Here is a 14,283-nt window from a genome sequence, read left to right as displayed (position 1 = left end):
AGCAGAGAAATAAGTTCCTTGCCTTTTTGATGGATGGCCACGGATGGAAAATGGTAGCAACCAGGACGATACAGGAACAGCAGCTGTGGAGCAGCTCCCGGGAGAACAGCTGGGCAGGGAGCTCGCCGTGCCCCAGGAGCCCCCGCTCATCTCCATCAGTGCTGGTGTCAGACACAGCTGTGCTGGTCTGGGCCTCTGGAAAACGCTGCTCTGGCAGGACAGGGCTGGGAAAAGCGGCTGCCAGCAGCTCCTGCAGCACGGGCAAGCAGCACCCTCTGCTGCTGGCAGAGCTGTCTCCAGAGCTGCTCTGTGCCTGGGAGCTCGCAGGGAGGAGCCGCGGAAAGGCACCCGCAGCGATGTCCCGTGCTGGGAGCGCAGGGGAGGGGTCCCCGCTCCCCCCGGCACGGGACGCTCGCCGTGGAGCTGTGCCACTGCCAGCGCCCTCCCGAGAAGGCTCTGGGGTGATGCGGGATGCAGGCAGCCAGATGGATCCTCGTCGCCCTTGGGTTTTTCCCCTCCCTCGTGCTGCAGACTTTTCGCTTTTCCCGAATTAAGCTTTTTAACATCACTCAGGTCCATCCCACAAGCACATTCCCAAATGGGATGTGCACGCCTCAGACAGACGCAGAGTGCTTGGTCTCTTCCTCCCATTTCCTCTCTCTCCCTGAGTGAAGCTGCCTTTTTCCCCAGCATCTGACTCAAGGTTTCCCTTCTTCATGCGAACAAATATCCAAAACCACTCCCTCCGCTCCCTCTCCTCTCTTGCCCCTTTTTAGGCAATGGCCACATTTTCAATCACATTTTTCGGGGAGAGGAAGGCAATGAACCACATCCCTGCTAAGGCAGGCAGTAAATCTGGAGGTACAAATCCTGCTAAGGACCACCCTGAGCTGTGCACAAAGCAGAAGCAGAGCACGGCACCAAAAACTTGCTTTTAAAAAGCGTTTAGACACTGAAAGTTTTGCTCCTTTTACCACCTCTGCCTCTGGTCCCTGCGTTTGGGGGGCATTCACTGTTCCTGGTACTGTTGAAGCATCTGGAGAGGGTTTGGCCGCTGAAAAGCCCCACACCCCTGGCGCTACATCAATGCCCTGCTGCAGCAGCAGCCCAAGAATCCACTGCAAACCGGGTCTGTCAGGGGCAGAGCCCTTCCAGCTGCAGCCAGGGAAACCAGCACTTGTGAATCAGCAGGAGTGCAGCAAGAAAGCATCTGATTTAAATCCTCCCATCCTCCCCTTGCCAGGAAAATGAAGTCTTCCCCTGGGGCACTGGGATGAAACTGCTGTGCTCCTCCTCCCCTTCCCCAGGCACGCTGTGCCTGCTCTCTCTGTGGGATGAAGGTGTCAGGTGGGATCTTCCTTTGGGTCTGGGCAGGAGCACTTGGGAATCAGCTGGAGTGGAGGCCAGGACTCGGCTCTGGGACCTTCCACAGGGCCCTGCCAGCCCGAGTCACAGCACAGCTCCTGCTGGAACTGCAGCCTCTCAGCTCACAGATTGATAGACTACACTTTAAAATGCACTTCTATAAACTCTGTGTTGTTAAGCAGCTCTGCACTATGGTGACAGTATCCATGGAAATGCAACTCAGGGAGTAAATGTGGATCAGGGGAGGCTTTCCTGAGGCCTGGCCATTCCAGGACCCTGCACAGCATTGGGTGATTCCATCTTCTCACCTTAAAAGGGCTTTGGCTGCTCCTTGTTTTGAGAAGTCCTGGCCTTGTCTGGATGAGACACCAAAAAAGCAAGAGTCAGAGTGAACATTTAATACTGCAGTGACACTGTCCACTTTGCACAATTAAAACCCTAAAACTTCACTCACCAGGAGGACAGGGAAAGACTCTCTGGCAGAAATTAAAAGACATTTCTTATTAAAAACTATTTATTTTTTATAAATATAATTCTTCATTCATTAAACAACATGAAAAGAATCACAAAAGTTTACTCATGGGAAGAAGGATTTTACAATTTGATTTATAAAAGTTGATGTGAAAAATGAATTATTTCCAGCGCTAGTTTTCTGTAAGACATATAAATAATCATACCACTGAATTGTAGGAATGCACTTGACATTAAAAAATTAGTAAAAATTGGTATCAATAATCACTTACAGGAGAAACAGAGTGTAAGAAGTCACTCCATGGAGCTGCCTTTGCAAAGAAGGTTAATACAAGCTCTCAAGAAGGTGCACACCTTCTATTAATAACTTTCCCAAAATAAAAATAGCCCTGGTTCCTTGGCCTACAGCCCAGTGGATTGCTACCATTCCTCCTCATCAGATTTGTTGTTCATTTAACCCTTTTTCCCACCCAGTCTCTCGTTCCAGTCATAAATTTTGTATATTCCAAAACATTTGGTTTTCATTTAGCAAATACTAAGTATTAAAGAGTTTAACAGGAATTGTCTGTGTGAAAAAAACCCCACAGTTCTAAAAAATCCCCCAAACAACCCAGACAGCTCCATTCACGAAGGAAAACATGGGGAAACTTTTAATGGATTTTAATAAAATCTAGGATGAATTTTGGGGCGACCCACTAGATAGAGACTTCACAAATAAACCCTATTTTCAGCTGGAAAAGACAGTAGCTCCCTGGGAAAAAAACCCATGTGCTTACTCAAAAAGTGCAAATAAACCTCTCAGTGTTTATTTCAAGAGGTGCCAGCCACCTATTAACAAGAAAGTGTGCAAAAATAGGAAAACTCCAATGCCACAATCACCTGTGAGACAGGAATAAACTCCGGTGTTCATAACAATATAGTTACTCTCACATAGGTCAATTTTTAATTAAAACTTGTTCCCTCACACCAAATACAAAAGAACTGGAATGAAGTTAACGTGGACATTTTTCTTTAAAAAGAAATGGTGTTTGAACTCATGGAGGTACCAGACCTAAACCACCTTGCTCTGCACAGCTGCTCCAACCACTGTGGTGGATTTTGGAGCCAGTGTCTGCCAGGACGCAGCCACAGAGAGAGTTATTCCAGAGAGCTCCTGGCCACGGCAGCCTGCAGTGCTCACCTTCCTCCTGCTCTCTCTGGGCTTGGAGCTGGGGGTTAACCCTGCCTGTGACCAGGGCACACCCAGAGCAAACACCCACAAACGGGGGACACCAGCCATGCCAGCTGGCAAACCTGCCCAGGTAAGGCACTGCCTCAAAGGTAAATAACCCATCGGAGCATTTGGGGATGTCCTGGAAGCAGAGGACACCCCTTGTGCGTGGCAGCGTTCTGGGAAGGTGAAAGTCAGAGAATTAGGAAGGGGAGAGTGGGGTCTCTGGGCACACTGGGTGTCTCCAACGCTCCCTCTGAGCAGCAGAACCACACGTTTCTATAAATTTCTGTACATTTCTATAAATTTCTGTACATTTCTATAAATTTCTGTACATTCCCACGAGCACTTTCTGTTGTCCTGTCAGAGGTGAATCTGCCAGTCCCGTGTGCACAGAGAAAATTCCCTCCCTCCTAAGTCAGTGTCCACGAGTTCAAAGAGCACCACCACCTCCTGCAAACCCTGCAGCTCCCTCAGCGTGTGCAGCAGTGACAGATGTGTGTGCACTTTACAAAGCTGCCTCCCACAGAAACTTCACAAGCCACCAAATGATGCTGAAAGCTTCCGTTCTGAGGAGAGAAAAGTTCATTTCAGAGACTGAGACAGTTAAAGAAAACATTTCTTTGCTAGCTAAACCCAACAACTCCTCTGAGCACCAAGCTTTTCCCTCAATAATTATTGCACTGCTGGCAAACAACAGCTCTGTGAGCTGCCATATTCCTCACCCTGTCCCCATTATTTTAACAGCCTAAAAAGCAGTTTGTCTTCCTTCCCCATCCCCCGTGGTATCAGCCATCCACTTAATGAACGCAGCTAATTACTGCTCACAGGCTCAGCCTCTGCTGCTGGGCAGTTTGCAAAGGCTCAGGACTGCAGCGAGCTCACAAATCTGTGTCAGCAGTTAGGGGCCACCTGCCACAAAGGCCAGCGGGTGTCTGTGCTCCCAGGAAAGCACAGCCACAGCCAGAGCCTGGCTCACAATGGGACGGGCTGCACGGACAAGGTTACGGATCCATGTGCACACAACCATCATTTCCCTGAGACAACGACTCTGGCCCAGCCAGACTGAGCAGGGCAGGGGATGAATGTGTTATTATTGTCTTTTAGCCTGAGAATTATATAAAATTTACATAAAAGAATTTGGCAGGCAGTTGATTTAACAAGTCTCCTGTAATGCCTGTGAGGTAGTTACATGCCAGTAAGCACAAAGGCCTGACAGCAAAACTGAGGCACTTCAAGGTGAGGTCATTTGTCCAAAATCTCGGTCAGAACCCGGAGCAGAGCCAGAAATGCTGCTCTGGGCTCTTGGCTCCTCCTGAGCCCTGGACACTGAGCCCAGCTCCCTCCAGGCTCAATGTCAGAGGTGCTGTAGGCCATGGATCTCCCAGAAGGTTGGAGGTGTCAGGGGTGAAACCGCTGCTTGGCAGCAGAGGAACGTGGACACGGTGTAGGAAAATCCAGGGTGTCAAGGCCACGCAGACAAGGGAGGAGGGACATTGTGAAGGCATCACCCAAGCAGAGCTTCATAATCCACGTACCAGACCAGCTGGCCAGAGCTGGGGCTGACGCCTGAGATCGGCCACTTCCTGGGCTCGTGGCCCACTCTGCTGAGCAGGGTGGTGATGTCATGCTTGCCCTTCCCCAAAACCAGGACAAACACCTGCCTGGCCCTGTTGATGAGGGGCAGGCTGAGGCTCATCCTCTGGTGAGGTTTGACAGGGCTCTCGGTCAGCACCACGGTGGGAGCCCCTTCCAGGCCGTTCTCGGAGTGGGGGAAGAGCGAGGCCGTGTGCCCGTCCGTGCCCACCCCCAGCAGCACCAGGTCGAAGCTGGTGTTGGCCACCAGGGCCACGATGTCCTTGGCATAGAGCTCTGCTCCCCTGTCCTCCTCCACGCAGAGGCGCCGGTTGAGGTGCACGGGCATGGGGTGGATGTTGAAGTAGGGCACCCTGACGTGCTGCAGGAGGTGCCTGTGCAGGCCCAGGAAGTTGGACTCGCTGTCGGTCAGGGGCACGCAGCGCTCGTCCACCAGCCAGACGTGAGTGTGCTTCCAGGGGAAGCCGTAGTGGTGCCTTGCCAGCCGCTGGAACAGCACCACGGGGCTGGAGCCGCCCGACAGCGCCAGGTGGAACTGCCCAGAGCGAGCCACGCTCCTCACTGCTGCCTCCTCCATGTCGGACGCCAGCTGGGAAATCAGGTCCTCAGCCCACGCTGAGACCAGGGGACTTTGCCGAAATTTGGACTGGATTGCCCTGAAATCACTTGGCATCTGCCCACTGGGGTTCAGCAGCTCCGCTGGCTCTGCCAAGGTGAACGCCACTCCCCCGCTCACCATCTCAAAGTCCAGGAGGTGCTGGTTCTCCACGCCCCCGGGGTAGAGGCGTGGGGGCTGGCGGGAGGTGCTGTCCAGCAGAGGTGTCCAGAAGGCCCAGGAGGCCAGCAGGTTCTCCGTGGTGATGAAGAAATCCTTCCTGCCGTGGTAGATGTGGGAGATGAGGACAGAATACGCATCTCTCTCTTTCACAGGGCTGTACATGTAGAAATCAGACAGTGGCTGTCCGAAGACGTGCAGGTCTGACCCAGCCTCTGCTTCTTTCCAACTGTCTTTGGGCATGACAGGCTGGAAGAGGTTCCTGCTCACCAGCACCGCAGGGGTGTTGAGTGCACCATGCCCGAAGTGGAAGATGATCTGTTTGGGTTTACACTGGCTGTGCCCTGCATCCCTCAGAGCGCCACTCTGAGTGCAGTAGGCCCTGTTCTTGAAGAGCACACGGGCGTAACCCACCCGTTCATCCAGAGCCTTCCCGGAGGTGAGGAGGAAGGGGACCCCTTCCCAGCGCAGGCTGTCGCTGCAGATCAGCACTCCTGGAACGACAGAGATCCCAGCTACCACCCCACACGTGGACAGCAGGCGCTCCCGGGGGTCCCCATCACCTGCCCATGACTGTCCCTCCTCAGCTCCCAGAAATCCTGGGTCATTAGTCAACTGACATGACAACAGCGTTATCCTGTCCAGCTCCCAGTTACCACGTCAGTGGATGCCTGGACACAGCCCTGAGTCAGCAGTGAGGTCCAGAGCCATGGAGCTGGTACTGCACTCAAGGACTCGCATCTCCTGCTCTCCTCAGCTCTGACTGCTCCCCTTGCCAGGGCCCAGCCCAAACTCTCACCTGCAAAGGTTGGCGTGGTGCTGACGTAGCCCCGTGCCTCCTGCAGCTCCTCCTGCACCTGGCTGTCATAGGCCTGGTACTGCCCCAGCACGGCACTGCTCCTCTCCAGGCCCCACAGCGACTGGAACGCCTGCAGCTTGTGCTGCACCACCTCATGGGCACTGCTCACGTTGGCAGGGAGCTCCATGATCAGGAACATGAGGGCCTCGGTGAGGTGGTTCTGCAGCACGTCCCGGATGACCCCATACTGCTCGTAGAAGCTGGTGCGGCCTGGGCACAGCGAGGAGGCAAAATGCTGCTCAGGTGGTGTGGTACCCTTGTCTGCATTATAGCTCCAAGCTCCTCTCCTCCCCATCCAACAATTAACCTGAAGCAATCAAGCTCAGGGAAGCTGTGGACATCCCACCACTGGATGTGTTCAAGGTCTGGTTGGACAGAGCTCTGGGCAACCTGTCCCAGTGGAAGCTGTCACTGCTTGTAGCAGGACTAGATGGTTTTCCTGTCCTCAGAAGGCTCTGGCTGAGCCATACCCTCCGGAGACAAAATTTCGTGCACAAAGCCATGCTTCCCTTTCCCTGCCTGGCTTCTCATGAAGTGGGAACAGTGGGAGAAAGACAATGCACTTCTGGAGTGACTCAAGGCTGTGTGTCACCAGCAGCAGGCTGCATCACGACCACAGGCTTCCCCTATTGACTGATAATTTATCTCCCCTGCTCTAATCCAAAGGCACACTCATTAATGGAATCAATGCTGCAGACTTGCTGGGAGCCAGGCTGCCAGCTGAAGCTGCACAGAGGAAAAAAGATATCAAATGAAAAATCACCAAGTTGTTCAGAGAGGGGAGGGCACAGGGAGTAGCTGGGGCTGTGCACAGACAACGCTGTTCTCCCTGAACCTCTCTGCAGTGCATCCCTCTCCCACAAACAGGCTCAGATGAGCTCTGGGCTGCCAAACCAAAGACTTCTCCAAGTTTGATAAAATTGCATTAATTGAGTTGGTGGTGGCTGGGGGAGGGAGGCAGAGGTAAAGTGAGTGGGGGAGCAATCCTGATGGTGCAGAGCCCAGGGCACCTGCCGTGCCCAGAAGTGCTGCGGGTGGCAGCCCAGCTGGGAGCTTTGTGCTGAGCACTGCAGAGGGGATGCTGCAGCATTGCAGGGAGGCAGTGCAGCCATGTCCTTCAGCAGGAGACCCACGCTGCCACTCCGGGCTGGGACTGTCTCTGCAGTGCTCTTCCTACTACAGAGAGGCAGGGAAAGAACCAGGCACACAAACCCAGACTGACCCAGGCACCAGAAACATCCAGGCAGGAGATGCACGAGCACTTCCCAAAGAACAGCACAAAGGCACACTCAGGGTGAGCCTGGTGTCTGACAAGACAGCAACACAAAAGGCTTGTGTTACAACAACCAGATTACTGCTGCACTGAGATGAAGTGGCCTTAGACTGCATCAGTTCCAAATCTAGTGCTGTTTACCAAGAATTAGGATAGAAAGGCCAGCAATGCCCCCAGAGGTCTGCAGTAGAAAACGGTGGGGGGTTCTGCCCCTGCTCCCAGATTAACTGCAAAGGGATTTTTTCTCAGAGGCAGCAACACAACTGTCCCTCCTCAGCTCCCAGAAATCCTGGGGAATGCTGGAAGTCAGCACAGGAAGTGTAGGACAGACCCTCTCTGTTTCCAGGGAGCTACACAACATTCACCTGTTCCTTTTTTATTTCTGTACCAGTACCACCTCAAGGGCCACCTCCCCACAATTAATGAACCTGCCAGTTCTCCTTCCCCCTCACTCACCCTGCACACTCGCCTCACCAACCTTTAGCATCCACAGTCTCCTTCAAGACAACCTCCACTCTTTCCACATGATGTCGGTTCCAAATTGGGTCCAGAAACTGTCGGTTCTGATCCCGAAAAGGCAGGATATGGGCTACAGCCTGTGAAGGGAAAAATTCAAAGACCCAATAAAAACTCAGCAGATTCCCACAGTGCCTCTGCCTCACTGCCCCATCCAGCAGACAGGCAGCAGAGCAGAGTGAGTGAGAGAAGAGAAAAGCAGCAGAAGAGCCTGCAGTGATGCACACTTGGGGTCACCAGTGACTGTCCCGAGCAGACATTGAAGGTCTTTCTGAGGCATTTTGAGGTTTCATGTGAAAAGGCTGAACTACAAACTGCAGAGCACTCAGTTTGTATCTGTCAGAGGACAAAGGGCTGAGTCAGACCATTCTGGGACTAATGCAAGGTTCTGAAGTGCTGAAATACATCAGTTCAGGTGCTTACACCACTAAAGACATCTGCTCTTTTGGGGAGACAAAATAAACCCCCAAAAACAAAACAGAAGAAATCCTCCCTCTTAGTGGAGATGCTCTCCTTGCAGCTGGACATGCAACTTCTGAGTAAAACCTGTCCAGTGCCGTGGCTGAACAGGCTGCCTTTAAAGTGTGGCATCACATTCCTGTGGCACAAGGATGGCATGTCCTTGAGCACGTTCCCTCTGGGGCAGTGCAGCTCCACATCCTTCCAGCCCAGAGTGGAGCACAGGGCAGCAAGAAACCTCCCCATAAGCATCCCACAGAACTAACATCCCATCAGCTCCTTATCATATCAAATGAAGGCGTGCTTTCAGAAGCCATGGCTAAGCAGAGAGCCCTGTGTGTAATGAGATGTGGAGCTGTGAGAGGACAGGTGCTGCTTGCTCAGCGAAACCAAAGCCCTGACCTTGGGCAGGACACCAGAGGAGTTCTGCATCTCTGCTCCAGGCACACAGAGCCCAGCCCTACACCCTGGCCCCGCTCTGCAGAAGGGACCCTCACCACTCCAACAGGAGGAAGCCCTGCTCTGGTCTGCACGTTCCCTCTGCTCTCTCAGCAGCACAGGACAGAGAAACAGGACAGGATTCCAGGAGCAAATGGAGGCTCTGGATCACACTGACAGGCTCTGCCTGGATTTGGGAGGGGAACAACGCTCTCACCAGATGCAGAACTGACCCCCAAGAGTCTCCCAGGCACTGAGCCCCTCAGCCTGGCAGGGGCTGTGCGCTGCTCACCTGCTTGCCGAGGTAGTGGTCCACCCGGTACATCTCCTCCTCCCTGAAGAAGCCTGCCAGCTCTGCTGCCAGCTGCTGGGCCGACTGCAGGTCGTGGCCAAAGGGCTTCTCCAGCACCACGCGCAGCCAGGCCCCGGCCGGGGGCCGGCAGCTGCTGTTGATGTGCCGGGCAATCTCTGTGTAGGCAAACGGGGGCACTGAGAAGTAGAAGATCCTCCCAGCCTCCTTCAGCCCCTCCTGGCGAAGCAGGGTCTCAATCTCTCTGCTCAGAGCTGTGTAGTTTTCGGCAGTCTTTAGCTGGTGGTACTGGCTCAGCTTCAGGAACTGGTCCTTGAGCACAGCACACCTGTTGGGAGCCTCGTCTGGGGGACAGGACAGCTTCTTCAGCACGTCAAACATCAGCCTCTGCCCTGGCTCCAGCGCTGCCAGGGCAGCCCCATGGAATGTGAAGCTGTGGCCACTGCTCACTTGGTCCATGTAGAGCTGGAATAGACCCTGCCACAAATACTTCTTGGCCAAATCACCCGTGGCTCCCAGCAAGACCACGGAGATGTGGCCCTGGGATGCTTCAGCTGGGGATGGGAAGGCTCCCACAAACAACACCATGCACAGGACCCTTCCCAGCATCTTCAGGAGAAGAGGTAGGGCCAGGAACACTAGAGATCAGGAATAAAAACCAAAATCAATCCACGTTGTAGCGCTGCAGAACACAACACAAGGTACCTGCTTTCCCCTGGCTGAAGAGCCAGGGGCTCCTGCCTGGATCCTCTACCCAACAGCCTCTCCTCCCCTCCAGGATCTGAATCAAGGCAGTAATTTGGGTTCTTGACAAGGCTGCAGCCTCCTTCTGCACCAGAAGTGGAAGGCAGTGTGTGCTGAAGGTCTTTGGGCAGCACGTGCACAGTTCCACAGCTTTGCACTGGGAATCTGAAACCCATTTTCATACAGATCTCAGAGCTGCCCACAAAGGAACACACGTGCCTGCATACTGAGCACATGTGCCTGCACACTGGATCCTGCTTCCAACATCCTGTTTGGGACTTTGCTCAAACAGTGCTGTGCTGTCTTGGCACGGCTTCATGTCAACATTGTCAGAGCAGCTCAGGGACAAACATGACCACTGGCAGTCCCAGGCTCTTCTCCTTCCACTTAATGACTCGTGCACCACCACTGAACTGGGTTCTAATGGCTACTGGGAGACTGGTGTGATAAAACAACTCTGGGGAAGAAGTTTAGTCCTCAGATTGATGTGAGCAACTCAAGATGCATCCTCACTGTGGCTGTGTCTGTGGCCAGGTGACAGCCTGGGGTTTGTGTTCTGCCTCCTGCAACCTCCACCACTGAAGAGCAGATCCTGTTCTGGCCTTCTCCACTCAGTGCCCATTCAAACCACTGCAGCCAGGATAAAAAGTCTCTTTGTTCACGCTTACTTACTCAAAATAAAGTTGTTTTTAAGAGAAAAGACAAATTTAGTGCTTACACTGAGACACACAGCAATGACTTTGCAGCTCAAGAGATGTAATGCTACTGAGGAGAGGTTTAGTCACTCCTGTAGGGGTGACTAAACCACCGTGCTGTTCTCATTCCATCAGGTATTATTTCAGGAGCTCTCACACTGGCTATCTCCTTCCCTTAATTCCATTCTCTGAAGTTGTGTTTAGTTGGAGCAGAGCCTTCACAGCACACATGGTTATTAACTTCTTTAAAAACTCTGAGCTCTGGTCAATAAATGAGGATAACTAAATAATTACAAGGAACATCTGGATATCTCTCCCTGTCTGCAGCTTGAACTGGTCTGTAGAAGTCTTGTGTCTCTCTCCAGCAGACTCACCTGTAACACAGGAGCTTTAGAGACCACGGTGGCAAAAGCAGCTGGAAATTCTTCTCCTGCACAGCCTCTGCCAGTGCAGATCTCTCTCCTCCTGTGACCGGGTGTCCCTGATCAATGGTCGGGTGAGCGGGACAGATAAGGCAGCTCGTTCCCTTCCTGGGAAAGGGGAGGAAAGACCCAATTACAACAGAGGAAAAAGCAAACGTGCCTGAGCCAGCAACGCCCCAGCACATCCCAGTTCTCAGTGCAGCCCCACTGGCTGTGCTGAAGCTGTTGGCTGCTGTTTGTGAGCAGGTGAAGCACAGGCATGTGTGCCAATTCCTGCTCCCAGAGAGCCACAAGGTATAATGCTGTCTGTGAGTTTAACTCATCTCTCCAGCCCTCTGTTGTGGCTGTCTCCCCTCCCTCCCTTCCTTCTGCACGATTTGAGCTCCACAGACCCAGGAATCCAGCCACCAGCGCTGCAAAGGGGCACAAGTGTGGCTCCTGAGGCTTTTGCCTGCAGTACAAACGATTGTTTGGTTTCCCACCCCCTGCTGTGGGGTTATAACACAGATGACAAAGTTTCTCGGTGCAATAAAGTGGTATTTACTCTTCAACCTTTGTTCCAGGAACCAGAGGCCCCTGACACACTGCCCGCTGCACCCGGGCAGCCCTGCTGTGCTGCAGCCAGGAGCAGGTACCCCCTGAGGAATGGGGAGGGTCTGGGTGGGCCACGCTTCTCCAGACCCACGGAAAAGAGGGAATTAGTCAAGGCACTTCCTGGCAGAGTCAGCCAGTCACATGTATTCCTAAACCAACGGAGAGCCAGTTTCACAACCCTCCCAATTGCAAAATATTGAGCTACACTGCACAGAATAAGCTCAGTAAACCCAGCAGTGTTTGTTTACTGCTTTCATATCAGCGAATCACCACTGCTCACATTAAAAAACAACACTCCAAAAATCCCCCAGCCAGCCAGAAAAAAAGTAAGGCTTCTGGAAAAAGTTCTTGGGCTTGATGCACATAAAACATGTAAGAGCTTAGCCCAGCAGTCAGACTGTGCATTCCCTTGCACAGCCACTGGAGCTCCAGGTTGACAGGAGCTCCTTTCAGGTCTTCATAGAAAAAAATGCAAAAGGTATTTTTTGTCACTGTTCTATCCCCACTAAAAATAATTACCAGATGCACAGCCAAAAGAGGTGGACTTTGAGGATCCTTGTGGGTCCCTTCCATCTGAGGATATTCTATGATTCTGTGATAAATGCAACGTGGCCTGGGGTTCCCACAGGACTCTGCACAGGTAACACACGAAGGAAAGGGTTCTGAGATTCTTTGAGAACTGGGCAAACCATACTGGTCTTCTGCATATGCAAACACTAGGGCAGCAATGATCTCACCATCAGCTTCTGGAAAAGTCCGAGGCTTAATGAGGAGACTCGCATTAAGAGCAAGCTGAGAGATGCACGAATTCGTGTTCGGCCCTTCTGGCTCTGACTCAGCCTCACTCCGTGTGCTCCGGCACCAGCATCGTGACAGCAGCTGCTTCCAAAACCCTGGAGAAGCAGGACAGGGGGACCCTGAGAAAGCCACGCCAGTGCGTGGGCAGCGCGGGGTCCGAGGGATGAGCTCACGAGTGACAGCGGCTGCCACAGCCCCGAGCACCGGGAGGGACCCGGGCACCGGGAGGGGACCGAGCACCGGGAGGGGACCGGGCACCGGGAGGGACCCGGGCACCGGGAGGGGACCGAGCACCGGGAGGGGACCGGGCACCGGGAGGGACCCGGGCACCGGGAGGGGACCGAGCACCGGGAGGGACCCGGGCCCGGTGCTGGAGCTCCGCCAGCCCCGCGCACCGGGAAGGCCGGGCCGGGCAGCGGGGCTGAGGGCAGCGGGGCTGAGGGCAGCGGGGCTGAGGGCACCGGCGCTGAGGGCAGCGGGGCTGAGGGCACCGGCGCTGAGGGCAGCGGGGCTGAGGGCAGCGGGGCTGAGGGCACCGGGGCTGAGGGCAGCGGGGCTGAGGGCAGCGGGGCTGAGGGCACCGGCGCTGAGGGCAGCGGGGCTGAGGGCACCGGGGCTGAGGGCAGCGGGGCTGAGGGCAGCGGGGGAGGCGCGGGCTGAGCGGGGCCGGGCGCGGGCGGTGCCCGCAGGGAGGGGCCGGACCGGGGCTGCGCCGCGCTGCCGCTGCCCCAAACGCCTCTGTCCGTGCCTCCCCCTCGCCGGGGGCCGGGAGCATCCCCGCTCCGGCCCCGCATCCCCGCTCCGGCCCCGCATCCCTCCCGCGGCCAAGCGCGGAGCTCCGGCCGCCCACGCGGTGCCGGAGCGGGGAGGCCGGTGCGCGGTGCCGCAGGGCAGCGCAGAGCGGGGCCCGGCTGACCCCCCGGCCCGGGCTGACCCCTCCCCGGCCCGGGCTGACCCCTCCCCGGTCCGAGCTGACCCCTCCCCGGCCCGGGCTGACCCCCGGCCCCGCCGCCCCCCGCTCACCTCCCGCCCACCGCACCGCGCCGGCGGCGGCGGGCCCGACACAGCGCCCCGCCCGCCGCGCGCCCCGCCCCGCCCACCCGGCCGAGACTCTGTGGTTGGCGGCGGCTGGCGCCGGGCGCCGGCGCTCGGGAGGGAGAAAAATCCCGCAGGGTGAGGGGCCACAGGGACACAGGGACACAGGGACACAGCCCCCCCGGGGACACACGGACCCCGCCCGGACACCGCTGGGCACCGGTGCTGGGAATGCGTCTGAACACTGGGCAGGCGCCTGGACACTGGGCTCGCACCCTTTTCCCGCCTGGGGGTTGCATCAGGCGTGTCCCTGGATGGGTGGTGCGTTCTCCATTCGGGTGTCCGGGCTGGAAATGTTCGGAATGCACCATTACAGCAAAACCTTGACCGAAACCAGGGCTTTGGTCACCTTCCAGGCCAAGCTTGACGTGGCATGAGCGACTCGGCTGAGTGGAAGGGGTCCCTGCGCATGGCAGGGGGTTGGAACAAGATGAGCTTTATGCACCCTCCAACCCAAACCATTTCATGATTCTGTGATTCATTCTAAAAGAAAAATGATCTGCTTTCCCCCGTTGAGTGGCTGTTCTAATTTTATACCTATATGTGTAGGTGTATTTGTCGACAGCCCTTGCATTGCTTTGTGTCCTGAAATGACTCTGGCATCCCCCTGCTAACCACAGGTGTGCCCTCAACTCCAGTCCTGTGTTTTCTGAACGGAGGAAT

At 55.1% G+C, this 14,283-nt stretch overlaps 1 protein-coding gene across 6 annotated transcripts; it reads right to left on the bottom strand.

Moving 5' to 3' along the window:
* Positions 1-1,911: 1,911 nt before the first annotated feature.
* On the bottom strand, positions 1,912-13,588 carry H6PD (hexose-6-phosphate dehydrogenase/glucose 1-dehydrogenase). 6 transcript variants are annotated; one of them, XM_069034886.1, is made up of 9 exons: positions 13,549-13,588; positions 12,465-12,620; positions 12,247-12,359; positions 11,086-11,241; positions 9,255-9,910; positions 8,028-8,145; positions 6,217-6,486; positions 4,585-5,911; positions 1,912-3,615 (listed from the first exon to the last, which is right to left on the bottom strand). In XM_069034886.1, coding segments are annotated over exons 5-9 (2,343 nt in total). In that variant the 5' UTR covers positions 9,882-9,910; positions 11,086-11,241; positions 12,247-12,359; positions 12,465-12,620; positions 13,549-13,588; the 3' UTR covers positions 1,912-3,614. The 6 variants fall into 6 exon arrangements, with proteins under 6 accessions (XP_068890987.1, XP_068890983.1, XP_068890980.1 ...); XM_069034882.1 differs by having other exon boundaries at positions 1,912-5,911; positions 12,247-12,389; XM_069034879.1 differs by having other exon boundaries at positions 1,912-5,911.
* Positions 13,589-14,283: the final 695 nt, after the last annotated feature.

This window comes from Aphelocoma coerulescens, chromosome 21 (genome assembly GCF_041296385.1).
Source record: "Aphelocoma coerulescens isolate FSJ_1873_10779 chromosome 21, UR_Acoe_1.0, whole genome shotgun sequence".
Taxonomy (NCBI): Eukaryota; Metazoa; Chordata; class Aves; order Passeriformes; family Corvidae; genus Aphelocoma; species Aphelocoma coerulescens.
The sequence above is the reverse complement of the archived record's forward strand: the minus strand, read 5'-3'. Positions and strand labels throughout refer to the sequence as shown.